Source organism: Dermacentor albipictus, chromosome 1 (genome assembly GCF_038994185.2).
Source record: "Dermacentor albipictus isolate Rhodes 1998 colony chromosome 1, USDA_Dalb.pri_finalv2, whole genome shotgun sequence".
Classification (NCBI taxonomy): Eukaryota; Metazoa; Arthropoda; class Arachnida; order Ixodida; family Ixodidae; genus Dermacentor; species Dermacentor albipictus.
In genome coordinates this window covers 380259442-380286780 of record NC_091821.1, presented here as the reverse complement: position 1 = coordinate 380286780, position 27339 = coordinate 380259442, and the positions used below count along the sequence as shown (strand labels likewise).

The 27339-nt window shown below is 44.3% G+C and overlaps 2 protein-coding genes across 5 annotated transcripts in view; one reads left to right on the top strand and one right to left on the bottom strand.

Annotated features, from left to right (window-relative positions):
- Nucleotides 1–8467, top strand: part of ClC-a (chloride channel protein 2) — a 130889-nt gene extending 122422 nt beyond the window's left edge. For both annotated transcript variants that reach the window (XM_065429740.2, XM_065429739.2), the window contains 4 exons: nucleotides 710–745; nucleotides 3697–3801; nucleotides 5181–5267; nucleotides 6474–8467. In XM_065429740.2, coding sequence (XP_065285812.1) covers nucleotides 710–745; nucleotides 3697–3801; nucleotides 5181–5267; nucleotides 6474–6683 — 438 coding nt within the window. In that variant the 3' untranslated portion in view covers nucleotides 6684–8467. The remainder of the gene's footprint in view (nucleotides 1–709; nucleotides 746–3696; nucleotides 3802–5180; nucleotides 5268–6473) is intronic.
- Nucleotides 8468–11787: 3320 nt separating this feature from the next.
- The window catches only part of LOC135900285 (sodium-coupled monocarboxylate transporter 2-like), a 76740-nt gene continuing 61188 nt past the window's right edge, over nucleotides 11788–27339 (bottom strand). For 2 of the 3 annotated variants that reach the window (XM_065429735.2, XM_065429734.2), the window contains 3 exons: nucleotides 26268–26380; nucleotides 14810–14904; nucleotides 12448–13824 (listed from right to left, as the gene is read on the bottom strand). In XM_065429735.2, coding sequence (XP_065285807.2) covers nucleotides 13723–13824; nucleotides 14810–14904; nucleotides 26268–26380 — 310 coding nt within the window. In that variant the 3' untranslated portion in view covers nucleotides 12448–13722. Of the gene's footprint in view, nucleotides 11863–12447; nucleotides 13825–14809; nucleotides 14905–26267; nucleotides 26381–27339 lie in introns of those variants that run through there. The other variant, XM_065429736.2, reaches the window with a different exon arrangement.

Here is a 27339-nt window from a genome sequence, read left to right as displayed (position 1 = left end):
CCTATTGGTCTTATAGGTCAATCAGTACAACTAATAGAAATTACTATTGGTCTAATATGAAACTGTATTGGACTCATACAAACTTCCCTTAGAATTTTTGCGAAGGTGGCTGTTGACTCTGCCACCTGAAGCTGCTCTGCAAAGACCATCATCGTCATATCAAGATTGTTACTCATTATGGCCTCCACCTGCTGGAGAAACAACCATCCGAATAATGTCCGACTACTTGGCAGGGCTTATTTCTCTTTGTCACCAATGGCAATCGACCATGAGCTCTTGTCTCACCCCATAAACAGGATTTTGCCACATTTGAGAATGTAGTTATCTCCAAGTCACTGTAGCAAGCGTGTAAGGCAATGAGGACTGAAAGCGACTTCATATTCCATGTCAGATTAAAAGCTGCTTTCTTTTAATGATTGCGCTAGATAGGTGACAGGAGGGTTGGTGAAGATGAAGTTAAGCACCTTGGTAGATACTATAAGGAGAATGTTATTCTCTCTAGAAACTCAAAGCCATGTCCTCAAATACTTTTTTCACCTTGTATGTTACCAACATTGTTAATATAACGCTTGATAATATGTAAACTAGGGCATGGGAGTTATGGCAGTATGCACAGAATAATTATTGCATTGTATGAAAATAGCATTGTCTTATTGATACGTTTTGTAATTGTTTTCTTTTTCTTTCTTTTCCTTCTTTTTAATTGCAGCCCCGTGAAAGGATCATTGACATGTCACCTGAAGAGGTCAGTTGCAAAAAATCCATTTTCGAGAAGCTTATCACAATGAATTTGTATCTGATTTGTTTAACTATAACATGTCGGAGTATATATATCAGTGCTATTTGAATTATTTGTTGACTTTATGTGTACGTTCCCAGTATGTGAAGCCATGTTTACTGAGGTTTCATATGCTCATTTTGTCATATTACAAAATAAAGCAACCTGTCTGTTCACAATTGCACATTGACTTAAAGGGCCCCTGAAACAATTTGGACAAATTTTGTAGACATGTAGGGTACAGCTTAAGTCGAACATTTGCACCACAATTTAAGTGAAGCGTTACGTATTAATGGAGCTACAAGCGATTACAAGTTACCTTTCTCCCTAGCCATGCTCTTCCTCCTCAACTCGTTCACTGAGCGATCGGGGCTGAGCTCCGCCTTCACTGGTTCTGCATCACAATGCGACGTCACATCGTCCACTTCCACTTGTTTTGGAGCCCATCCCCACCCGCGCGAAACGTCTCCGCTAGTGGCTTGGGCGTCAACCCCAAGCGAGAGCTATCGAAGCAGCGTGCGTTGCGAGCATTCTGTCACAGCGCCGAACGTGTCTGGTATTCCGGTAATCACACACTAGCAGAACGTTTCGACAGAATGATGAAGGCCTAAACTCAAGCTGATGAAGGAACTTTAGCGTAGACGTACGTGAGCTGCTTGATTGGTCTCCACGATCCAGCCACCCGTTGGCGCAGAGCTTAACCAGCCAAAGAAAGAGCTAATATTGCTCTAACCAAGTGTAAACATTTTAAACATTTACAAAAACAATGTGTTAACGATTACACTCCTGCAAAAAATTTACACCAGCAGCAAACAAGAATACATTTTGTTACTGCTACTGTGTGTGGTTGAGCTCTATGCCGCCAGGCGCTCGTGAAAAGACAGACCGACACTGACTGCAGAGCTCTCGTCAAAGTGGAGCACATTGTAACACAAGCAGACGACACTGTTGGTCCCAGTCTTTTCGTAATCACTATGATTCGACTTTGTCGCATTGTGGACTGCAAATGTAGCAACTGGCAATATGTCAAGCTGCGACATCGTGTCCCTCTGCAAGGCAGCAGATGAGTGGACTGGCTGCAGTGCATCAGACTCCCGCTATCCGATTGGCGCCAGGATTTGCGTGTTTGCATCCGTCACTTTACACCGGAAGATTACTAACGCAATAGCGTTTCCAGAGTCCGGTATTAAGGTAAACGCAAGCACAAGGGGACAGGGCTTGGCTGTTTGACTGTATCGTTTTACGGGATGAGCAGAAGCACAAATGTGAATGGTCTGCACAGTGGAGCCACCTGGTGGTACAGGTCTCAACCACACACCAACACGCGCTGCTTCAATAGCTCTCGCTTGAGGTCGACTGCCAAGCAGCAGGCGGAGAGTTTGGAGAGGCTTTGCGCGCTTGCGCCTAGAGAACCAGAAGTTGACGACACAACATGCCATCATGACGCAGAGACAGTGAAGGCGGAGCTTAGCCCCGATTGCTCGGTGAACGAGTTGAGGAGAAAATGCATGACTATGGAGGAGGGTATCTTGTAATTGTCCGTAGCTCTCATAATATGAGATCTTTCACAAAACTTGCTGTGTAAATGATTAACTTTTGCTGTACCCCACGCGTCTACAAAATTTGTCTGAACCGTTTCAGGGACCCTTTAAGAGAACATTAATCTAAAATTGAAATTCACTTCAGTGTCCTTTCGATAATTATTTAGCACATGTGTTGTGCTTGAGAAATTTAAGTTAGTTAGTCTCAAAGCATTTCCACTTAGCACCAGTTTGGGGATGTCCATCCTTAAACTTGCAGGAAGTTGTATTGCATGCAGTTTTTTCCCACGAAGCATTTTTAATCACTATGGACAAAATTGTCAAATACCAATATAGTTTGCCACTGATTTCGAGATTAAATATTTTGAAGTTTGTGCTATCTCAAGGTCCCTACTAACTGGACATACATTAAGCACTGAGCAGCTTCACAGCCACAACAGTGTTTGCTCTGTGTGATCGGTTTACTGCATACTTGTGCCATTGTATTGGCAACTGCTGGCCGCTTCATTTTAGCTGCTATCGACAGACAGTTCTATCTGTGTAGAGTTTTTGCTGCACAGTCTATATTATACGTCTGGTTAGGCTATTTTTCTTACTTCTGAGCAGTTCACTTAGCACAGTCAAAGGATTGCATAGTTACAGATCATCCATAGTCACTTTGTTTTCAACGTTAGAGAAGTAGCTGTCTTGGGTTGTTTGGACAGCAATTGCTGAATAGATGTGTGAAGCAGGGGAAGTTTACAGATTAAAGTTTTTTACTTATGTGAGTACATGTGGTTAATAGTTAGCAACAGACATCACGAGCCAACTATCCTGCCAATCTAGATTTACACATGTGTAAAAGTGGAGCCTTTGCATTGGAATCCATAGCTTTAAAATTTTGTTTACTTGGCTCCTTTGACATTTGTGCCATGTTTTACCAGCTCTGCAACGGCCTGGCTTCCAAGTTGAAAGGGAATGCATACTGCTATTTTATTTCAGTTTGTTTTTTATCCCAGTGATATATTATTCACACTAAAATTTCCATTGGCACTGCCTGTTATACATTGATAGCACAGTCAGGGTTCTGCATGCTTAGAGAACAATATAATCATAGTTCGGTATAGTTTACTTGCTTCCGAGCTACTTAATGATCATGAACATCAGGGACCTGCGCCAAGGCATCTCATAGCACTGACATCAGTCATCATCAGTGCTTTCACCATGGCTCTTTCAAAACGCATAAAACAATGGTAGTTATGCATTGTACACTGAAGCAGTTTCTATAATTAGAAGCACATGCTCAGTTACCACTATGTGAGTTTATGCACATTACAGTAGGCTTCACAATTTCTTTTTGCTTGCTTTTCTACTGACCACTCCATTTGTCTTGTCCAGCAACTGTCATGGGAAGAGGAGCAGCTAGCCCAGCCCATCGACTATGCACACTGTCACATTGACCCTGCACCCTTCCAGCTGGTCGAGAGGACCACACTTCTGAAGGTATGCCTACAGATACACGAAACTTACTTTGGTGTGAAAAACAGAGAGAGAGATGTGAAACCAAGGGGTTTGACTTTTTTGCTAGTCACATTTACATGACGGCAAAAAAACATAGGGGAAATTACCTGTAGTTTTCATTGAGATGATAAGATGCAGTAGAGGGAAATGAAAGTGGACGACAAAACAACTTGCCGCTGGTGGGAGTCAGACCCACACCTTCCGCGTTATGTGCGCCCGATGCTGTACCAATTGAGCTATGGCAATGGTGGTTCTCCCATCCACTGTCTTGGGTGTTTGAGTATGTCTACAAGAAATGACCCTGGTTGTGTCGCCAGTGCCACTCGTGGGCATGGTGGCCGACGTTTATTACGAAGGAAATGCAGAGAGGCCTGCCGGCAAGATGTAGCTCTGTGCATGCAAAAGGGGAAAAAAGGACAAGCAGGGAGAGAAATTATCATAGTGGTAGCTGCAATAATTATGTGGCTTAAGCGTTCACACTTCAAGTGTGAGGGCTTTCCCTAGAGTCTGAAGGTTAGTCCACTGTCATGTAAGAACTTCATGACTTCCCTTGGCCCTTAATTGGTGTTGGCGTTTGGTGAATGTCTGCAGGATAACTGCTTCAGACAAAAGTAAGTTGTTCAAGTGTGTGAAATGGTGTTGCCAGTGTTTTCTTCTTCTTGCATACCATGGGCTGAAGCACGTCTCTTAGTCTCTAGCAGTGTGCACACTCCGCAGTCTGGGCTGTTGTGCGGTAACGGGTAGAAAAGAGAAAACAGTAGAAAAGTTGGAAGTTCCATCAGCTTTGTCAGGTAACTTTGCAAAGCTACAATTATATAGTACTTGAATATTTAACTTCTTTGTTTTCACACTTGAATGGGCTTCATGTAATACAGCTGCCTGAAGACGTCCTTGGAACACAAAAGACATGAAATAGCTGATTTTTTTTTTTTACCCAGCTGAGCAGCCAGGAGTTGTTGGAGCACAAAATGCTTGTTCTGTATTCTCTGACACGGTACACACTTCACAGTATGAGCTGTCTGTACAGTCAAGAAGGCACACATAGTAGCAAGTAAGGAACATGCAACAGCAGAACACGTTCTGTATGAACTTGCAAAGTAAACTTACAGAGGTGCATTTTTGTGCTTGTATACTTTATATTAATTTTTATCTACCATAACAGACTTCTTCATTACAGATGCTCAAAGGGTTTTCAGAACAGCGAAATTCTTTTCAGCTTGGGTGCATGGTCTGGAATTGGTACACTGCAGTGCTTATGCTACAGTAAATTTCAGCAATTCTGTAGCTTCTTTGTTAAAAAAAATTTTTGTAGCAACGTGTAGTATGTATCAATATTCAGTTTTCCTTTTTCCTTATTCAAGGTGCACTCCATATTCTCAATGCTTGGCCTCCAACATGCTTATGTCACCACCATAGGACGTCTCATAGGAGTGGTGGCTCTCAAAGAGGTGGGTTGCACACTGTTACTGGCATGCATTTTCCAGGTTTTAAGCATGCACGTTTATGTAAGCATAAAAAAAAACTGTGAGCATTGCTTTCTGTGCTATTTAAAGACCCCTTCAAACACCTTTTATAAGAGCACCAAAATTTCCTGAAAATGAAGTTGCAGAACCAAAGCTAGAAGGTTTGTGGTTCAAGTTCGTCTTTGGAAACCAGTACTACAAATATGTGAACATTTTAAAGTGAAGTTTTCTTTGCAAACCCCCCCCCCCAGCCCCCTCCCATTTTCCTGACTGTTCGTTGATCATGTTGTAGTAAACTGGGCTAGTAAACTGGGCTAATCCTGGAGACAGTGTAATACTAGAGTCCTTTTAAGTATTCTGTTCATGCAGTAGTAAATTGGTGTAATCTCAGAGATGGTGTAATCAAAATTGGGCCTATCCTGGAGACTGTGTAGTCAAAGGTGGTGACTTGGTGGGCTGATTCTCACACTAGTACACAATTATGTGTCCTTGCAGCTGTCTTATTATATTTTGTGGTTTGTCTCCTTTGTGCACACAGATTGACTAATGTAAACAAAGGTGAACAGTTGTTTGTATTCACTAAATTATCATTCTTCACCACTCTTCTTGCTATGGTTTGGGCCAGTTGCTAAGAACATTAAACAATTTATGTATTGCGAGGTGCATAAAGCCATGCAGAATGTAATGGGCTTTTAATGGCTGTAGAAAAGTATAATTATCTTTTTATACATGATAGTGGGTTCTCTGCCATTGCCAGAAATTTTGTATTTGGCCCCAACATGCATGACTGCATAGTCTGAGGAAAGCATGTTTATTTCGCATATTCAAAACATTCGTCAGCACTTTCTTGAACTGTTTTGTCCTTGGGCGTTGCCAAATGTACATAATCAAATTTACTATTGACAGATTGCAAAAGACTTCTCAGATTATAGAACATTGTGCCAATTTGCTATTCTGCTTGAAACATGTGAGATAGCATTTGTGCATGGTTATTGGAAACAAGATAGCAAAAGTGATATTATGTCACCTAGCTGTGTTTTTATTTAAAAAAAAAAAGAAAGCTAATAGCCCAGACTTAATAAGACAATGAAAGCAGACGATGAAGGATGAACATTGCCTCACCTATGAGCTGTCGGTAAAACATGATTGTTCCTCAGAAACCTTCCTTTATTTTTATTTTTTCTTGAAAAGTTGAGGAAAGCCATTGAGAAGATGAACAGTGGCGGCTTCTCTAAGCCGACCGGTGCACCAGGAAGTGAGCTGCCCAATGGAACAGCTGCAGGTGCTGAAGCACCATCCGAGACACAGTCAGAGTCGGAAGATGCTGCCGAGTCCTCGTCCAAGACAACACGGCAGAAGAAGTCTACCAAGAAATCGGAAAACAAAGGATCGCCCGTCTGACCCTCAGAATGGCCCTCCGAAGCAAGGAGCATGAATGTTTGTCAAGTACTCTAGACATCTGCACCTTTATACCAAATTGCATCATTCGTATTGCTGTGTTCTCTCAGAGGCTACGGTGATTGTGCTGATGAAAGCCCCCGTCGTGACAAAAGGCTGTGTTGAGAGCAGAGGGTGCCTGAATGAGAGCACAGACTTACGTGTTTCGATCTTCCATGCTGTAATTTAAGGCATAATTTGTGAAGCTGTCATTTTTTTTTATAATGACGATAGAAGGATGAGTGTGTTTTACACAAGGAACACTATGTTGACAGGTGATTTTAATTGTGCTAGTTGCTGAGCCTAGGCTTGTGTTGTTAGTCCCCGTGTTAGTGGTTATTTGTTGCTACACATCTAATTCATTAAAGCAATATCATTTTAGACCTAATTGCATCACCATATTTGCAGTTTTAGATGTATTTTACTGAGATAAGCAAAACGACTGGAACCTAAATCGTTTTTGTCTCTTTTTATTTGTCGTAAACAAGCATTCATCTTTACAGATGAGCATGCAAGGATGTTTTGTTCTGAAGAAGACAAGGATTTTGTAGTAGTGAGTGCAGAATGTGATTTAATTTCTCATTACAGTGCTTACTGTAAGAAACAGCTTCCATCTGCTATGTGTTGTTTTTGTATACTCTAAATCGGTTACTATCTTCCAATATTTTTTTTTATGTGCTGACCATTCACACATTGCTGTTGTAAGATATTGTTGCATATCTCTCCACTATTCCTCGTTTGTTTTATTATCATCCCTGTTTCTAGAACTGAAAATTCACATGGGCAGTAATCCAAACCAGATAAAAAGGTTCGGAATGCAATACACCAAACAAAAAGGTGGCAATAACACATGTTGAAAGATGTTAATGTGTCTGTCTCTTAAACATTTGTCAACAATATCAGTGTGGTTGGCTTCCTGCTTTTATTTTGTTATGAATTTGCTACCTGACCACATGGGATGTTTCCTAGCCATTGATTTATTATATAGGTGAGATGAAATATAGGAAGACAAAAGAAAGTGGACACTTCGTCCTGTTTTCACGTGTGGCATTTTTTCGCAGCCTGGTTTTGAAATAGCGTGCACAGAGTGTATGGTTCACCGGTGTCCAGGATGCTCAAACAGGACTTGTCAAGTCTGCTTATAGGGTGTGCGTGTGTTGCGTGTGCACGGATGCTGCCTTCTGTCTACAGTTGCTGTGAAAGTGATTCTCCTTGTTGCTCATTTGTGTGCGAGAGTTCATTGTTGTTGCACCATGTTCACATTCAAGTTATTAGTATACCTTGTTGTTTCCTTTTGTTTTCCTGGCATTGAGTGTGCATGTGAGAATGCAGGCAGAAGATAGTATCCAGGGGGGCTACTCTGCAGGTGTCCGCCGAGTGGACATGCCCATTTCGTCTGCTGCTGAAGTGCTGATTCGCTGAGGGCACCTGTCTCTTTCTGACGCACCTATCTCCCAGCCCAGCCAATCAGAACTCCATCGGCAGACGAAATAGACTTGTCCACTAAGTGGACACTTGCAGAATACCCCTCCAGTGCAAGAAGCAGTCTTCCCAAAGGGGCAGTTTTCTCTGGTTATTGCCCTCTTATTTTTTTATATGCATGTTTTTATACTAGAATGTGCATTGCTATTCAATGCAGTGCATAGCGCTGCAGCTTGAAGGAAGAAATGCTTTTCTAGGAGTGATATAGCTTATTGTGAGGGGTGCCTTCTCACAATGCTGTCAATAAAAGTCACAAGAGCAGAGCATTTATTAGTCATTTACTTAATCCTCTCCTTGAACACCCACAATATCAAGTTGAACTGATATAATTTCTTCCTTAACACACGAATGTACAGTTATTGTTGAAACCACAAGTTACCAAAGTACATTTTGCGAAATCCAGCCACGCAGGTCGCATTTCTGGCTTGTTTGGCTGAATAAAATTCAGTAGTGTCATGACACTGCTTTGGCTATTCCTGTCTAGCAGATGCAGCTGTTAAAACTGAGCTTCATCATATTTTTTTTGAGTGCGCAGTTTATACATTACCTTAATTTTTTTTAAATTATGGGGTTTTAGATGCCAAAACCATGATCTGGTTTACGAGGCATGCCATAGTGGGTGACTACAGAATAATTTGGACCACCTGGGGTTCTTCAACGTACGCCTAAATCTATGTACACGTGCGTTTTCATATTTCGTCCCCATTGAAATGCAGCCGCTGTGGCCGGGATTCGACCCTGCGACCCCCTGCTTAGTAGCCCTACACCACAGCCACTAAGCAATCACAGCGGGTTATAAATTACCTGCTGTGGTAGATAGTATCTATGGCATATTACACTGCAGACCTAGCGACCGCATTTCAATAGGGCCAAAATGCAAAAGCACTGAGTGCTTAATTTAGGTGCATAGTAAAGAAGCCCAGGTAGCCAAATTAATCTGGGACCCCTCACTATGGCATGCCTCGTAATCAGATTGTGGTTCTGGCACGTAAAAGCCCAAAGTATTTCATGTCTATAAATTTTAGGTGAAATAATTTTCAAACATGTTCATACATGACATGCTATCAGCAAGACTGTTAAGAAAATGAATAGAGTTATTTTTAGTTCCTAGATGCATAAAATTTGAGTTAAAGAAAACATTTGTTTAGTGATGCACTTGGCTACAAGTACGACTTCTTCAAGTTAAGTTACAACTATGCAGCAAGAGACTTGAAACTTATGTAAGCGGCTCTCAAACACATATTCATGCCCAGTTTAAATGAAACAAGATTTGGTAATGTGTGCCTTGCTTTCGTTACTGGTAATCCCACTTGTAGGTGTTTGATTCAGTCGAATATTTTATTGCTGGAAAAGAGAATTCAAGGAAGTGGCCCTGGGAGGGAGGGAGGTTGTAACACGTCACAATCTTCAACAGTAATATGTTTTAGGAAGAAATCACGTGCACAAAAAAGACACTGTACTAAAAACTCAGGTTTACCGTAGCAATACAGCTGGTGGGCTGGAAAGAGGGCAAAAAAAATTGATTTTGTTAAATCTATGGCATGTGCAGGTCAACCCAAAGTATGACCAAATTAATCTTGCTCCTTCAACATACCAACCGAAGACATGCTGTAGGGTGCACACAGGTCCTTGAAATCCTTGAAAACCATTGAAATTGAAAAGTATGTTTTCAAGGCCCTCAAAAGTCCTAGAATTGCTTTTGTCTCTTGAAAACCCCAGAATTTCTTGACCCTGCACAGCACGACTCCATTGCAGTCACACCCTCTTACGCTTTATCCCGTCTCCCTTCCACCCCTTCTCTCACTGCGCTGTCGGATGGACTCTTGTTTCAAAAGAGTGGAAGAGAGATGGGCGGAAGGCGTGTGAGGCTGGCGATGCAACAGAATCCTGCCGCATTGGGTGCGCAATGCAAAAACGGGTGCAGCATCTCGCTTTTTCTTTTTCACGTGATCACGCTTTGCCTTTCAAGTTCATCTATGGCAGTTGCAAAGTTATCCCACTGCAGGTGATGCAATCAGCCGCCACGGCAGAGTGGACATGAAGGCTTCTCAGGCTTCGTTTTGTGCCGTCAATGCAAAGGTATCATCAGTATGGCTTGAAAGCCTATTGGTTGCAGACTCACAAATTAAAGAAAAAATGTCATTGTCATCATGAAATTAGTTTATTTTTCTGGTTGCGCGATAATGCTAAAAGCTTTACAGCTCTTTCCGTGCAAGAAAAATATGTTGGCGACTGTAGTTATTTGCATAAAAGGTCCAATTTCAATATTACGAAGTAAAGTCCCAATTTTACCAGCTTCAGTATCTCTAAGTTAGCTATAGTGTTTTGAAAGCGTTGTTATATTAAAAAATTGCTACATGCGATGCCACTGTGCACCCTTTAAATAGCTTTGACAGGGTTTTGAAAGTCCTTGAAGTTCGGTCTCTGAAACCTGTATGAACCTTGTGCTGCTCCTCGGATATTTATCTACTTCTATTATCTATTATCCTATTACCTATTATCTATTACCTATTACCTATTATATCTACTCCTATTATCTATTATCTACTCCTACCCTCCGTATACAGGAGAGAGAGGGCATACGCGGGGACTTGAGGATTCCTCAGCACTTTATGAAGGCTAGCGGACTTTCACAAGGCCCGGAAATGTGGGCACTCGTGGTGTTCTGGACTGCTATTAATTGTTATCTATGGTGCAAGTAGGTTCTGGGAAATTGCAGAATTTGACTGCTTCTCTCACTGTGAGGTGCACCAATATACCCTAGCCCGGCCCCCTTGTCACACCTTTTGACATGGACCGAAGCTTGGAGAGAGGATATCCCTCTCTTGTTTACATCTTGTTTAGATTTTGGGTAATAAAATACAGTGTGCTGCGTGACAAAGTAGCTCTGTCTGCCGGCAGGCAATATTAAAGTCGTAGAAGAAAGCATTTATTGCAGCTATTTAGATGATGATACCAGCTACTGTTGTGTGCCACCTACTTATTTTCTTCCTTTCACAGTGGTTGGAGGTATGCACTAACGATTCTGGTGACTAATGCTGTTTCATGGGCTTTGTATGTACGGCGGTTCAAGAGAATTGTTTTTCTGAAATCGGTCCCTACTTTGTTAATGTCTACATTCTGCAACCACCAACAGCACGCACTTGAAATTTCTCTTTTATGACTGAAACCTGATATGATGTCTGATAGTTCTAGTTACTTTTTAATTGTAGATGTGTGAAAAAAAACGTGCGCAGCTTGCACTAGTGGTGCAAGGCTGGAGTCGACAGCAGAGTTTGTGATCACCTAGCTTTTACGTGGCTTGCCTAAGTTGTTTGTAGGTTTTGTGAGGTTATGCTAGGTTTTGCGGGCTTGACGCTGGAAGTTTTCCAGCGGTCGCAGGCCGAGATCGCTTTTTCGGCGACGTCGAGCGTTCAGGCGAAGACTCTCGCATTCCCTGGACTCTCGCAGGTGCTCTCGCAGGTGGTTGCTAGGCAACACGAGGTGGCGCACAGCTGGGTTGAGTTTTCTGGTAACGCTCCACAGTGGAACTAACAGGACCTTGCCGTGATCACGATCACGGCACAGTCCTTCATCTTCCTCTTCAGTCGGCACATACACAGGGGCATGTCTGCTTCATTAAAGCTTAAACAGCTCCGCTGTTAAAAATCCACCAGGTAATCTGGAAGGAATATGAGGGGTCCGATTCACAAACCTTTTTGTACGTAAGTGCTCAAGCTGGCTATCGGCCAGCCAGCTTTGTTTACGATATGTACAACTGGAGTAGTGGCGGAAATGTTTTCTTATGAGCAATTCTTGTCTAAGAAGTATTTGCGAATACAGGCCCAAGTTAATTAAGTTTCTCCTTAGATATTGTATGAGGTAAAGCTTTTCAGAATACAGACAATAATCTCACTACTGGGCAAGGAGGGCGTGTTTCTGTAATGTGTTCGGAAATAGTTTCCCAAGTAGTCTTTTAGACTTCCATTGCTGCTGAGCTCATAAAGGACATTCTTATCGTCGAGTTCTAGTTTGAGTCACATTGATTTGTTTCTCTGCAGCAATGTTTTCATGAGTAGTGATGTAAAGTGCAGGTGGTGGAATATATGCCTGTGTTTATATGAATATATAAATACGTATATATAAGTATACAAATATATAAATGTATGTAAAAGCAACTTAGTATGATCAGCAAGAAGGTTGAGGCAGATGCAAGGCAACCGTTCACTGTAGTATACAGCGATCAGAAACAGGAGGCACCTATTTTTATTAAATTCTCAGCTAAACTGTTTGTTCACTTCTATGCATCAAAACAGATCTTGAGAGTTTTAGCGGTGCTACCTCAGTATCAGCCATATATGATAACACAGTAATCTGTGATATTGCACCCTGTCATGTTGTCGATGAAAGTGGTAACCTAAGGCTAGATGATTTTCAAGTCAAAAATACTGGAACCTAGAATCTCTATATATATAAGTGGCTAACATAGACTCATCGATCAGAAACACTTTAATCCTTGAAGAAGCATAGCAACAGAGCGAGAATTGTTTGTTGCTTTTAGCACGTATATAGTGCCACTCAGGTCTAGCACCCTCTTCAAGGTATTTTCTTGGACTTCTAAGGAATTTGAATGATGGCCTCACCTCTTGAATGTTTCTATAATAATTTTTTGAAGCAATAATGCAAAACAATGCAGCATCACACATTTCTGTTCACTATTCAATGCAGTCCCAGTGTCATGCTTTTCAGCTTGCTTCAACATGACTGATTAGTTCTGCTTCGTGCCATCGATAGCACCACATGTTCCGTTAAAAGCTGCAGCACATGAGGATCATACCAGGCATTGTGCATTCATACTCAACTTGTATTTTTGTCAGTTTCATACAATCTATCCAACCGTCACAACTGCATGCAACCATCTGGTGAATTTGTTTAAAATAAGATAAATATTGAGAGCAGGAAATATCAATTCCTCCATTGTTTAAATAACACAGCTGCATGCATACATGATAGGGCACCTTTTTCAGGACATCTCCTGTAGTATGCGTTATCTCACAGAATACGCATGCATATGTAGTCATGAAATATGAATAATTCTCCGAGTAGCTGCTTGTGACCAGAACTGTACTACACCACACTTCATGGTATAGGAGAATGTTCCTTGATGCAATTTCTACTATATTTTAACATAGTCATTTTGGAGTCTCTGGAACCTCCTTTGTTGAATTCAGCAGTCTAAGCATTACAGCTGACTCTAACTTGCATGGTTAACAACTCTTCTTTTTGATAACCAAAAAATTAATACTTACAACTTACCTACATATGCAAAGTGCTAGCTGTCGGTGAAGTCTCGTTTGGTAGGTAAATGATCATTATTTGAGACACTAGAAAACTAAAACACAGCTGTCCATTTTGTTGTAATGAGGAGCTGTAGGAGCTCCTCATTTGTGCATTAATGTCGAGTACACATGGAAGTAGTGGTGGCCATCATGCAGGCATCGTGCTTCATGACCATGGTTATAAACATGGTGCGTACATTGCCCTACAACCTTGTTCTGGAGAAGCCAAGCCGATCATCAACTGCTTGTTCAATTGTGAAGGGATGCACAGGATTTTCCTTGCTCCTCTGTAGTTCTTGATCTTCCTGTGAAAGGTAATATTCTAGTTAAAAAGCAGAATACTGCACATTAGCTTTTCTTTGTATGCATTCTACACAAAAAGAAAACCCATGGAGCAACCCAAGTGGTGCATTACATCGTGGAAAAACAGTGCAACTTTACATGGTCGAAGAAAAATTATACGCACATCGGACACTGATGCACAGCAAAACCTTTATTTAGGATGTATATAATGTATGTCGCACACATATCATCAATTACAAACAATGCTATAGTAAACACACCCCCTGCATTCGTAAAGCTTCCTAAGGTCACATGTACATACCATGAAAACGATTACCACTTATCAAGAAACGCTATCTCTTTCTGAGTTCGTTTTTCTGACATTTATCTATGACAACTCACCTAAATGTCAGCTCTCCATGTGGCACATTACAACACTAATCCCATGCCTACTGATTCTCATGCAGTATATACATACCTCTTTTTTTTTCTTTTTAGCACGGTATTCAATGTTGTCAAAGTGTAGCACGCACAAGGCACCATGGTGCTAGGTAAGCTCTACGACTTCTTCTTAACAATTCTGTGCAGTGCAATGAAAGCTGTTGGTCATGTCAGCCAACACGAATAGAGAACCATGCAGAAGAAGGGCTCCTCCATTGTCTATATCTTATCTTCCTCTGCATGACACCAACTGAATGGAAGCTTTAATAGTGCATAATGGGTGAGCCATTCTCCTTTTTCAGAGCATGCAGCTGGTTATCACTACTGATTGGCTGACAAGAGTGTTAGGCTTTACTGCAATGCACAGTGTTGGTGAGGTGGGGTATATAGATTAAACATGTGTGTTGCTGAAGTTGTGACCAGAATTTTTATATGAGTGTGCATGACATTGGTGCTCGCTGTATTTTGCAATAATTTTTCAGATATCGGGTACCCCTGCACATGTACACAAAGACGTTCGTATAGTTGACAATAGGTGTTAGAGCAGAACATCTATGGAAATCTTACCAAATCATCATCCTCAAGCATGTACACTTTTCTCCAGATCCTCACAAAGGTGTCACTCGTGAGGGACACATGCTTTTTGGCACTCCTTCCACCACCTGCATGCAAGGAAAATTGTATTTCAAAACAACACAGTGGCTGCCATTTGCCATTATTCTAAATGCTCCAAAGTGTGACGAGAGGCTCTGGTCATGTGCCACATATATTTAATAAATTCTGGGGTTTTACGTGCCAAAACCACAATATAATTCTGAGGCAAACTGAAGTGGTGTACTCCAGGTTAATTGTGACTACCTGGGGTTCTTTAATGTGCATCAGACACACGATACACGGTTGTTTTTGCATTTCATCCCCATCGAAATGCAGCCAGGATTTGATCCCACGCCCTCTGGCTTAGCATCGAAACGCTGAAGCCACTGTGCCACCTAGGTGGGTACGCACCACATCTAGTTTGGGGTTAGTGGCAAAAGCCAGAGTGTTGGCAGCAAAGTTAGAACACACAAGTGTGCGGCTGGGTGCAGAGCGACAGTTCAAAGGAAGAATTTCATTTGCAAGCAAAAATGTGTATATGACACCACTGAAAGAAAGTCTTTTCATGCTGCCTTGTGAAACACTCTTACATGAAGGAAGGAAAGAACTAGGAGGGAGCATCACAGGATAATGTCATTGCCTGAATAAGTCAGCCCAGCACAGGATCATTGTCACGGTAAGTAGTGTCTTCTACTGCCATGCTCAGCTAGCTTGTGGTCTTCTGAAAAGGCAATGGATGTGACATCAATGTGCAGCTACCACACGATTGCACATTGCGTTGAAGACAATAAATGTTTTGACCCTTTTCGCAGTGATCCCATAGACGCTGCCATGTTTGATCACGTGGTGACGCGTCCATGCTTGCCTCAACTGCCTCCATTGCCTTCGCATTTAAAATGGAAGTGTATGACACCAGTACGAATTAGTAGCAAACTGCTGTTTTGGGAGATATCGTAGACGGTGATTGGGTAGACGTCACGAAGCTTTGGCCACAGCTTCAGAGAACATGCAAAAGCGCTTTTGGAGCTGATTAAGCTATGTCCAATCGGTGTGATGAGCGTGGCTAACTAAAAAAGAAAAACTAAAAGCGGGGCTAACTATGTATTCCAAGCTATCCAAACTTTCTGCTCATGAATTGAATCATGATTCGTGTGCTTTGCACTTCGTTCTCTATTTGGCAAATATTTTGAAGCAGTGACTTGTCATGTTTCTGACACAGTAAGGTTCCTCGGTGCGGTCACTATCTGATTATTTCCTGCCTAATCGCTCGTGGGCGGGCTCAGTTCCGATGGATTTGGTGTTGTTGCGCACAAGGCTTGAAGTGTAGCTGTTTTGTAGATTGTTATACCTTGTAGCAAAGCTGTATTATTGCTAGTAACTTGCTTACTCTTGTGGACTGTTACAAAACATTCAGCTTCGACCATTCGTGCGCAATTGGTGTAGTCCGTTATTTATTGTGTGTATATAGTGCGCATATATTCAAGTGCGCGCCCATTATTCCTGACATGCTGGTGACAGAGTGGGCATAAGTTTCCGTGCCATTTGGGGTAGATGTGTGCAAATACCGTGTGCAAAACTTACTAATGACAGAAAGTGGCGCTACTCCCTTTGTCATTGTTTAACCAGTGGTACTCACTCTTGCCGAGATTCTGGGGTTGAAGCCCTTTCTTTGAAGGTTAGTGATGCAATGCTGGCGGATGAGCGAACTTCTGTGTCCTCGAAGAAAGGCGTACATCTTGAAGTGCCAGTAACATATACGGACGGTTGCAGCAGTGGTCCGCGAACTTGGCCACACGGCTTCGTTACATTCCTTATGTGACAGTCACTATTTCTGCAGCCAAGTACTGCACACACCTTCAATCCAATGATTCAGTCCAGCATGATTGCAGCACAGTGTGTTAGCAAAAACTCAGGTGCATTTCTGACAGCTGATCGCATGGAAGCAAGGTAGGTAGGTAGGAAACTTTGTCACACTAGGCCGAGTGCGCCGAGCACAGCATCAATTGTTGGCCAACTTTTCGAAAGAGAAAAACCAAAGAGGATTGCTCCACGTAGGGTTGGCTTGCGAATACTCGGTTCGTGATGTTTCAATTAATTTATTTCCTTCGCCTCCATTCAGAGCAGCGCCGTGCTGGTATGGCAAGATAGAGTTTTGTTTCAGAGCAGCAAGCGAGCACTGCCACTGATACATGTCAATACCTGCTGCACACCGTGCTGTCACAGGCGCCTCTGGCCTCCTCCACCGCTCTGCTATCCCAGGTTCGATGGCACGTGCGCTGTCTGTGCTCAGTTTGTTGGAGGTCACATGATCTGCTGCTAGCAGCAGCCAAACTGGCTGGTGCAAAGCCTTTTTTTAGACAGATCTCAGGCACCCGCTCCTGCGTTGAGCGTCGGCGTCCCTCGGCGTGAGCGAGCGAGCGAACGAGCACAGCGAAGGATGAAAGAGCTGAGGAGGAGGGTGTAGTGGTAGCAAGAGGAGGAAAGTGGAGGTGGAGAGTATGCGAATGAGTGAGCAGGAAATCGGAGTGCCACACGCATGGAGGAAGGAAAAAGATAGGATTGAGCATACCGCAACGCGATTGAAGCCGTACCCCATGGAGGCCCGGTGGCCCAACACGTGATCGCACGTCAAAGTGCGCGGTTGGTTTTAGTGTTGCCGCTCTGCAGGTAGAGCCACAGCAGGGCAGTTTAACAAGCGCGCACCGAATAAAAACTACTGGCATAGCTACTCGGACCCAAACGTCTCGGCAAAATCTCGATTCTTCCCCCGTAACCTCGACGCAAGAGGTCACGTGTTGGGCCACCACTGTGGCTTCACGGAGCGTTCGCTTGCCAAGGCTGGCTGCGTGACGTAATGCTCCCTCCTTATTTTTTCTTCCTCCATGGCCGCACGAGACCTGCTTCATGAACGGTGGCGACTACAGTGAACTAACATATTCTAGTTCACTGTAGTGGCGACCAAGCATGCGGCGCGCGCTCGCCCACCAATACCACATACGGAAAAGGCGTGGGCTTCGGACTGCGCATGCGCTATACTTCGCTCAGAGGCTTCCTGCGAGAAGTCGTATTGGCCTTTGACTTCCTACATACGCGCTTTTCATTGAATTACCTTGCATCTGTTAAACGGAAAAGACTGTACAAAGATTTACTTGATGTATCATTGCCTGTGCCTGTCTATCGTTCTATGTACCGCGTTGAATCCAGAGGAAGAAATGTGCTCAAGCGAGTGAAGCGGATGCCGATACGGTCATCCGCAAAAACCTTTTTCTTCCAATTACACAGTGGAACGCTCCCAGTGAAGCCATGGCTAAGAGAAAAGGGAATCTTTGTGCCGTGGTCTGTAAACTGCTCAAGATGCAGGCAACCAGAGACGATTGAGCATATCTTTCTTGATTGTTCAGATGCAATGTTCTTGTGGGACATCCTACAAAGAACGTTGAAAAAGGAATTACCGATAACACCGTACGGCATCCGCTTCTTGCCAACTGAGAACGCAGATATGCCATGTGACATGTTTATGGCAATATGTTTACATAGCCTGTGGAAAACGAGAATGGATGAGCGCCATGAGAGGCTTGTTATTCATCCTGCGAGAGAGCATTTCATTGAAAGCGTGCTATATCTGCGTGAAGCTTATAAAACGAGAACAGAACCACCCGAATGGATGCATATATTGGATGAACTAGCGGTAATCAAGTGTTTCTAACTATTCGCAAGGGCCCAAGACGGCCATTGCTTTTACCATTATGAAGTGTATCTGTTTATGCCGTATGTGTACGTCGAAGACCGGCAATAAAGAAAAAAAAAATACTTCGCCTGTGCCGTTAGATAATGCGTTCCGCGCGAGCCACGCATTCCTTTGTTCACGCTTTCTTTCTGAACAATGAGCAACACAACCGGTGGAAACCCTTCGTCGGGCACTGCTGCGAGCGAGCTGTCCGATCAGAGGCTCAGTCCGCCACCGAGAAGACCCTGTTGTTCAGTATCAAATTCTTTGCTACAATATATCGTGAATTCAAAAGACCTAAACGGCTGCGCCCTGTTTCACATGCAAGCGATTTTGGGCCAGAAGCGGCGTGGCGCCCGACCTAATTAATGCTGACGATATTGTCGGTGAATTTTTTTTATCCCTCTCGGGTTCTTTTTTTTTTTATACATACCCTTTGCGGAGTAGTTTGCGCTAGATGAACGAGATAGCGCTTTCGGCGGCGCAGCCAGCATACCAGCAAGTATACGTGACCTGTATGGTGAGCAACATGGCAACAAAGAACGTCAAGCGGAAAGTCAGAGGCTGAGATAATCTCATGGATGGGGGCAATGGGAAAGAAACCTGGGAAGAAACTCAAGAGGAAAAAAAAAACGAAATCAGGAAAGAAACAATTTACGATAACTCAAAGGGAAGCTCACTACTTTTCGAAGCGAGATCAGGATGCCTTAGAACACGCACTTATAAAGCGAGATACAAGAAGGAAGAAGAAGCATGTGCTTGCTGCGGGAAAGCTAGGGAAGCGATAGAGCATGTTTTAGAATGTGAATATATCTGCCCAGCGGTCAATTAAGGCACCTCTGGCCTCCTTGGAACCCGATCCGCGGGACAACAAAAAACATCCCACGGACATAAAAAAAGAAAAAAATTCTAGCATCCCACGTCTCATGAAAGATGTTTCGCGGGCATCCGTAGGATTCAGCGAAGTCCCAACAATGAACATTTGCAGACATTATCAAGGTGTGTTGGCAGAGTTGGCCAGCAGCACGTTTGAAACGCACACAAAACGGCCCAACACACCTGCATTTCGTTGTATTTATATTCGCGACTAAACCAAAAACGCTGATGGGCCATATATTGGTTACACATGAACTTTATACAGACCTTGACGGCCAATTACTCCTTCAAAAAACTATTAAAATATCGCATTTCTTCTCTGACAGTAATGTAACACGCAAATTTCACCAGATTGTGCCGATTATTTCCCCGTTCTCGCACTCTCTAGCACTGTCGGTGATGGTGCGGTGGTGGTCGCACAATGTACGCACTTAGGCAGCCCGGTGACAGGTTGTGCAAGTTTTATTGCTCCACTGATTTGCATGCAAAGGCCACTATGCACTTAGAACAAGCATGACAAATGACATCCATTTTACGTCCCGAGCCTGAGATATAACCTCCATCCCGCATCAAGATAACATCGGAAAAAGACCCGGCTGGGACCTCCGTGGGGCATCTTCTTGGCGCTGCACGTGGGAGGTTCTCTGGATTAGCGTAAGACATTTTAGAAACATCCCTGGGATTTCCTCAACATCCTTGCAGGGACATTCATCAAACCATCCTAAGGGTGTGTGTGTTGTCTGGGCTGCGTTCAGCGAGATCAGGGGGGAAGTAAACATGGCCGCGGTAGAAATGAGTAAGAGGCGATTGGAAGGTTGGTGGAAGAAAAGTAGAGAAACGACGAACAATGGAGGCGTGCAAAAACTAAGTACACAGTATGGATTCAGAAATTTATGGGAAAACATCATGGCGTTTTTTTTTGTTTCTTTTTTTACATCGGTAGGACATTAGGCAATATCATGGTGGAAGGAAATCGTATACTATAGGAGATGACCCAGTCAGTACGTCGACGTGTTGCAGAAAGTATGGCGGAAGTCACGCGCTGTTTTTTCACAAAAGTGCACTAAGACTGGTACCCCAAAAGTCAACGTTGCCATAGCAACCGCGCTTCTGAAGCTCTCGCTGCCGCTCTCGGCCTCTGAAATGTGAGACAAGATTTTTCGACCCGTGTATTCCTCACAGCACATTCTGTTCGCAAGACAAGCTGACTTTGAAGCGTGGTGTGTATTTATTTAGGGTCTATGAGCGTGAGTGTCAGTGAGCAACCAAACCAAGTGATTACGGCGCAGGTACGTCCTCGTCGTTTTCTTCAACGCGCCACGGAAAAGCAAAAAAGCGCATATTAATTCTTCACGGAAACTGTTACAGAAGTTTCGTAGGCTTTGTTCTGGCGCACGTCGGCAGAACGCACTTCCCTCGGCTTGTTGCAATGCAAGTTCAAAGCTCGCGCCTATCTGCCCCGGCGAGCTGATTGGAAGCGCCAAGAAAAATGGCACACCAACATGACTGCATTTCCGGCTTCAAAGACATGACGTCAGCGCCTCTCCTGTTTTGTTTCTGTCCTCCATAAGCAATAAAACAACAAGGTCTTGGTGGCGCAACCCACCGCCCTGTTTCAAAGGGTACGGTCACAGCATTGATCCACTTATGGATCCATTCATCGATCCACACATTGCTTCAAGCCATGCCTCAAGCTGCCCCAAGCGAAAGCGCTCGAACAGCTCGAACAAGCGGCTCGAATGCGAAACCATTACCTCTTCTGCCGTGCTACTGTGTGGTGAGCTGTCGGGTGATTGCTAAGGCACTGTGCGCCATTCATGCCGCAAAATGTGGAACAACATAGGGAAGACGTTATAGTGCAGTTGCTGGCTGCAAAAACAGTGACTGGCATACTACGGAATGCAACGCATCTGTGTGGTTCACGGACCGCTGGAGCTGCTACACAAGGACTGCCTGTGTTTCCGGCCCTTCGTGAAGCAGGACTTTCCTCGAGATAAAAACATTCACTCATCCGTCAGCGTTGTACGTATCGCCAACCTCCAAAGAAAGTGTTTCAACCCCGGAACGTCGGTAAGAGTGAGTACCGCTAATTACACAGCGCCGCTTCCTAGCATAGTAAGCTAAATTTATCGCACGTTATGTACGCACATCTACCCTACTCGAACTGCAGCATGGGTGACTGTCTACACCGACAGCACGCGAATGTTCGAAGCTGAACGTTTCGTGACGGTCCACAGAGTAAGCGATCGAGTGGTATAACGATAATACGTCTTTTCTACAAGCTTTTACAAAGTAATGAATTGAAGTCAAGAACTGAAGTATTATAGGCCCATTAGCTTGTTTTCAGTACTCTGTACAATATTTACCAATATAATTTCCGATAGAATCAGGCCAACACCTGACTTCAATCAACGAAGAGAATCAGACTGGTTTCAGGAAGGGATATTCTTCAATGGATCTTGTCCATGTCAATCAGGTAACTGAGAACTCTGCGGAGTACTATCAACCTCTCTATGTGGCTTTCATAGATATTGAAAAGACATTTGAGTAAGTAGAAATACCAGCAGCCATGGAGGCATTGATTAATCAAGGAGTACAGGAGGCATGCTATAGGATATCTTCGGAAATGTCTACAAAGATTCCACAGCTACCTTGCTTCTCCACAAGAAAAGTAGAAAATTATCTATCAAGAAACGTGTCAGGCAACGAGACACAATATATCCAACGCTATATCTATATCTCGCTGCATGCTTAGAAGAATTCTGGGAAGGCTTCGGAGTAAGTATCAACGGCGAATATCTCAACAACATTCGGTTTACAGATGACACTTTCCTGTTCGGTAACACTGGGAATGATCGAGCTGCAACATATGATTGAGCACCTTAACCAAGAAAATGCAAGAGTAAGGTTGAAGAGTAATATGTAGAATACAAAGGTAATGTAGGTAATGTTTAGTGCCCGGTAGGGTACAAGAATTCGTGAGCTTCTGGAGTCTGTGCAGAAGTAGGTTTAGCTAGGGCAATCACTGACAGGGGACCCTTATCAGGAGGAGGAAATTTCTAGAACAATAAAAATGTGTTCGAGCGCATACGGCAGGCATTACCTACTTGTTCTGACTGGGAGCCTTACCCCTGTCGTTGAAAATGAAAGTCTACAATCATTGCATTCTACCGGCGATATCATATGAGATGCAGACACTTGAAGGTTAACAAGTTAGTGACCGCGCAAAAAGATGGAATGAAAAATGTTAGGCGTAACGTTAGAGACAGGAAGAAAGCGGTGTGGATCAGAAAGCAAACGGGGATAGCCGATATTCTAGTTGACATTAAGAAAAACAAATGGAGCTGGGCCACGATGTAATGCGTAGGTCAGGTAACCGGCGGACATTTAGAGTTACAGAAGGGGTGTCAAGGGAAGAGAAGCTCTGTCGAGGACGGTAGAAAATTAGGCGGGGTGATGAAGTTAGGAACTTTGCAGGCGCAAGGAATCAGCTAGCGGAAGCAGGGCCTTGAAGACAGGCCCAAGGAGGCCTCGGAGAGGCCTTCGTACTGCAGTGGACACACACACATGCACACAAAAAGGCTGATGGTGATTGCAAGGTACACAACGTGTACGTTCCAAGCCCTCCGTGCGCGGCTAGAACAAATCTGCAGCAACTGAGAGCACCCGCGAACGATTAGGTAGAAAATAGACAATCAGATAGCGACTGCACCGAAAAACGAATGCTGGGGATTTTGGGTGCCAAAACCACGATTTAATTATGCCGCACGCCGCTGAGGGGGACTCCGGATTAATTTTGGCCACCAGGGCATCTTTAACGTGCCTCCAATGCACGGAACACGGGCGTTCTCGCATTTTGCCCCCATAGAAATGCGGCCGCCACGGCCGGAATTGATCCCGCGACCTCGTGCTTAGCGCAACACCATAGCCGTTAAGCCACCGTGACGAGTCCGCACCGAGGAACGTCACTGAGTTAGAAACATGACAAGCGGGTACTTCAAAGTGATTGGCAAGAAACCCGAGGACACCTAATCACTTATTAGTTTTGAACGCAGAAGCATTAATGTCCAGTTGAATATCGCTGAGCGGCCCTTAACGTTATGAGCTCCTCGTGGGCAGGCGAGCGCACTGAGGCACTTGGTCAACACCTCCTAGACAGCACAAGGCCGGTGCACTTCCATCCGTTATGCCATGGTACCTTGCCCGACCGCCGTATAGTCTAACGGGGACCCTCCTGAGTAAGCCGCGGTGATTCTGACTTCACCGCTTTCGTCACGCTGGGCTGGTAATGAAACTTGCGCTCCAAGTAGCGCGATATGAAGCAGAGTGCACAGGCCTGCTATCTAGGACGCTGGTTTAGCCCAGTGGGTAAGACACTCTTCTTCCGAGCATGCAGTCGTAGGTTCGAACTCACTACCACGAACGTCTTTCCTTTTTCGAATTCATTCCGTTTTTTTAAATAAATTCATATTTTTATAGTGATTACGGAGGCGAAGTTGGAACGCAGGCGAGAGCTTGCGCGTGCAAAGAACGCGCGGATAAAACTGACTCCCGAGAGCGAGGCTGACGTGGCGTCGAGTCCATGCCCTCTCCTCTCATGCAACACCTGGCGCGCCGTTGCACCTGACGCAAACGTTGATCGCGGCGCCCTCGGGTCACTCTACCACGGGATCGCCGTGAAAACGGGCCTGTAGGAAGGGTGTATAAACCAAGCATCTCCTCTTTCGCCTGTGTAATTATTATTATTATTATTATTATTATTATTATTATTATTGGTATTCGTTTTAACACAGGGCGGCGACAAATAGTCACCTATAGCCTGGTTGATCTAATCAGGTTTTACTACATCTGTCGCATCACTACAAACTCTCTCTCTCTCTATATATATATATATATATATATATATATATATATATATATATATATATATATATATATATATATATATATATATATATATATATATATATATATATATATATATATATCGTAGAGTCAACTACGCTTGCAACGACTCCGGTTCCAAAAATCTCTTTCCTAACATTTCTTCCCGCCAATACGCTAAACCTATCTACTCTAAGCTAATCGAATCGGGTTCGATACGGCGCGCTTTCGATCGTGATCGAATTCCTTTGAGCAAGCTAATCGTGGTCGATAATTTCAGATCCGAATCGGGCGCAACAGCGATCGAAAGTGGTCGTGTGACACCGATGTTACTTATCTCGACTGCTGACCAGTTAATCCGTCCATCCTTTTACAGCGAAGCTGTATATGGTATTCGTTCGTCCGCCCGCCTGCCCATCCGTCGCTTGTACGCCAAAAACTCCTCCAGCGCAACCCCGTAGTGACTGCGTCAGTAGTGACTTCGTTGCTCTGCGTCGCAGCCGAGCACGCGCGCAGCAGTTTCTCTACGGCTTCGATATGGGTAGGCCACTTCTCATACGTATCTCCTGAGGAGCAGGCAGCTGTCGATCAGTAACGCCGCGAGTAGAACCGAGAACGAGCTCGTCTACGCCGTGCCCACGCTGCAGCCTGGGCACAAGAACAGGCTCGCGCAGCCGAGCGCAAGCAGCAACTGAGTACCGAGGATCTCGCAGCCTACCAACCGGTCGTTTAATGAACCGCCGGGATTAACCCACTGATAAACAACAGGGCCGTACGTTTCAGCTTCTGGTTAACCATCTGTACGGAGCGCTCGGGCGGCGATATTTCTTTTTTGGATCCCAACGCTTCTGAAAACTTGTTGACTTTACCTGTGGGTGTCGCTTGGTGAATATCTTGGCATTCCATTACGATAAGCTGAGTCGCTTCCAGGCTTTTGTTGCAACACACAGACACACTCTTCATACTATGGCGCATATTTGCTGCGGTATGTTTTTGTCTTCAAGCAGCCAGCCAGCTGATCGGGCCTCAAATAGCAAATCACTGTTACCATACAGATTTTCCCTCTCGATTTCATTCTTGCCGTTTTTGTAAATCTCCATGGACTTTTTTATTTCGGTCCTTTGCGTCCAATTTAGTTTCTCTTTCTCTTACTTTCACTCACAAAAGAGCGCGCTATAGCACCGAGCGGATGCATGCATGTAGGCTTGGCGCTTGTCCGTATTCTCGGCCTGGTGTTTGTAGCTCGGGAAGAAACGCTTCTGTCCTCGCAGGGACGTGCGCGGGACAGCACAATTGTTTTGAGTGAATGTTTCGTGCAACTTATGTGGTCCGTGGAATTATATTAACCTTAATTACTGTGTACATAATTGTCTAATACTTCGCTGTTGCTGTCAATTAGTGTTTCGCCTGTCTAGCGAAACTGCGAGTTTCTTTTAGAGTGCAGCTCTTAGGCGCCCGTTCCTGCGGCGAGCGTCGGCGTAGCCGAACGAACGAGCACAGCGAAGGATGAAAGAGCGAACGCGCAGCGCAGCGGAAGATGAGCGTGAGGAGGAAAGCGGAGGAGGGTATGGTGAAAGCGTGAGAAGAAAAGCGTAGTGCCGCGCAAGGCGCGCACTGCATGCGGTGACGATGCCTGCGAGATGGCGCCAGAGTAGTGCGCGTCGTCTGGGTGGTCTGTCTGGGGCTGCTGCTGTGAACTGCGCCCACGTGTCACCCCCGCGCTGCCTCTCACGGACTCCCGATTAACGAGGCGGTCGCGCCACACTTCGCTCCGTTTGCAACGTGCCGCAGGAGACAGGTTGTCCGCACCAGCCAATATATCGCGAAACGAAAGCACGTATAGAGCTGCGCTCAAATTTCGCGTTAGAGAGTATTCCGTAATCGTCGGTGATTTTTTTTAAATCTTTGTAATCATGTGAAGTTTCGAGCTAGTGGACTGCGTACCAGTAAGCCAGCTGATGATGAGGCCGATGAAGATGGTGGCCCACGCTGACAACATGCCGCTCCAGAAGCTTGACAGTCGGTAGACGAAAAACACGGTCGCCTCTTGCTCACTCCTACGTCATGTGAAAGGGAGAGAATGAGTTATAAAAAGAGTCAGCCGACAAGTGAAAATACAGACCGACAACCAATGCCGACAACCCTGTACCCGTGTTGGCTTTCCGCCACCATCGTATAAGGATATTAAAGGAGTACCTCTGGGGGCTTTGGGGATGTATCTTTATAACAAGCCCTGACCTCGACTCAGCTAGGTGCGAAGCGGCCCTCCGCAATCCACTCCTGGCTAAGCAACGTTGGGCCGTCCAGCAGGCCCACAATGTGGCTGGCAGGCTAAGCCTGTCGGTCCCGACGTGGTAGTGGGCCGCTACGTGCTAATACGCGTTCTGCAGGACAGAAAAGAATCAATAAATAAATCAATCAATCAATAAATAAATCAATCAATACCAGTGCCTTGAGACGTTTGTCTCATTTCGATTTGGCCAACGCGACAAGTTCAATCGTTGCAGTTCGTAGCGATTGTGCGTGTTCGCAGCGTCTTCTGCACTTCGAAGGGTATAGATTGCTCTGAAATTTAACGCAATGAAGGCATATAAAGCATAATATACAAAGCCACAAGAACGCCTGAATCCACAAGCATGAAGACCAGACAAATCCATGTACTTCCCATCATTCCCATGGTGGGTCAACGATTGCAGCGCCAGAGTTCCCTCTAGTATACTGTAGGAAACTCTATCACCCACACATCCCTTCACGGTGGTGGCGGAAAGCCAATGTTAGCACAGGGTTGCCGGCATTCCGCAAGAGATCTTACTCGGTATATATATATATATATATATATATACCCTGTGGTGTCGATATGGTGTCGATATGGTGTCGATATGGTGTAACCAAAAGCCTAGTGCACTGCCCTGCAGAAGCGAACCGTATAGCAATGTTGTTGAATGATCACGAGCGGTTGCTCATACACACGTTAACAAAGTAAAAAAAATCTAATTTTGCAAAAATAGGCCACGTC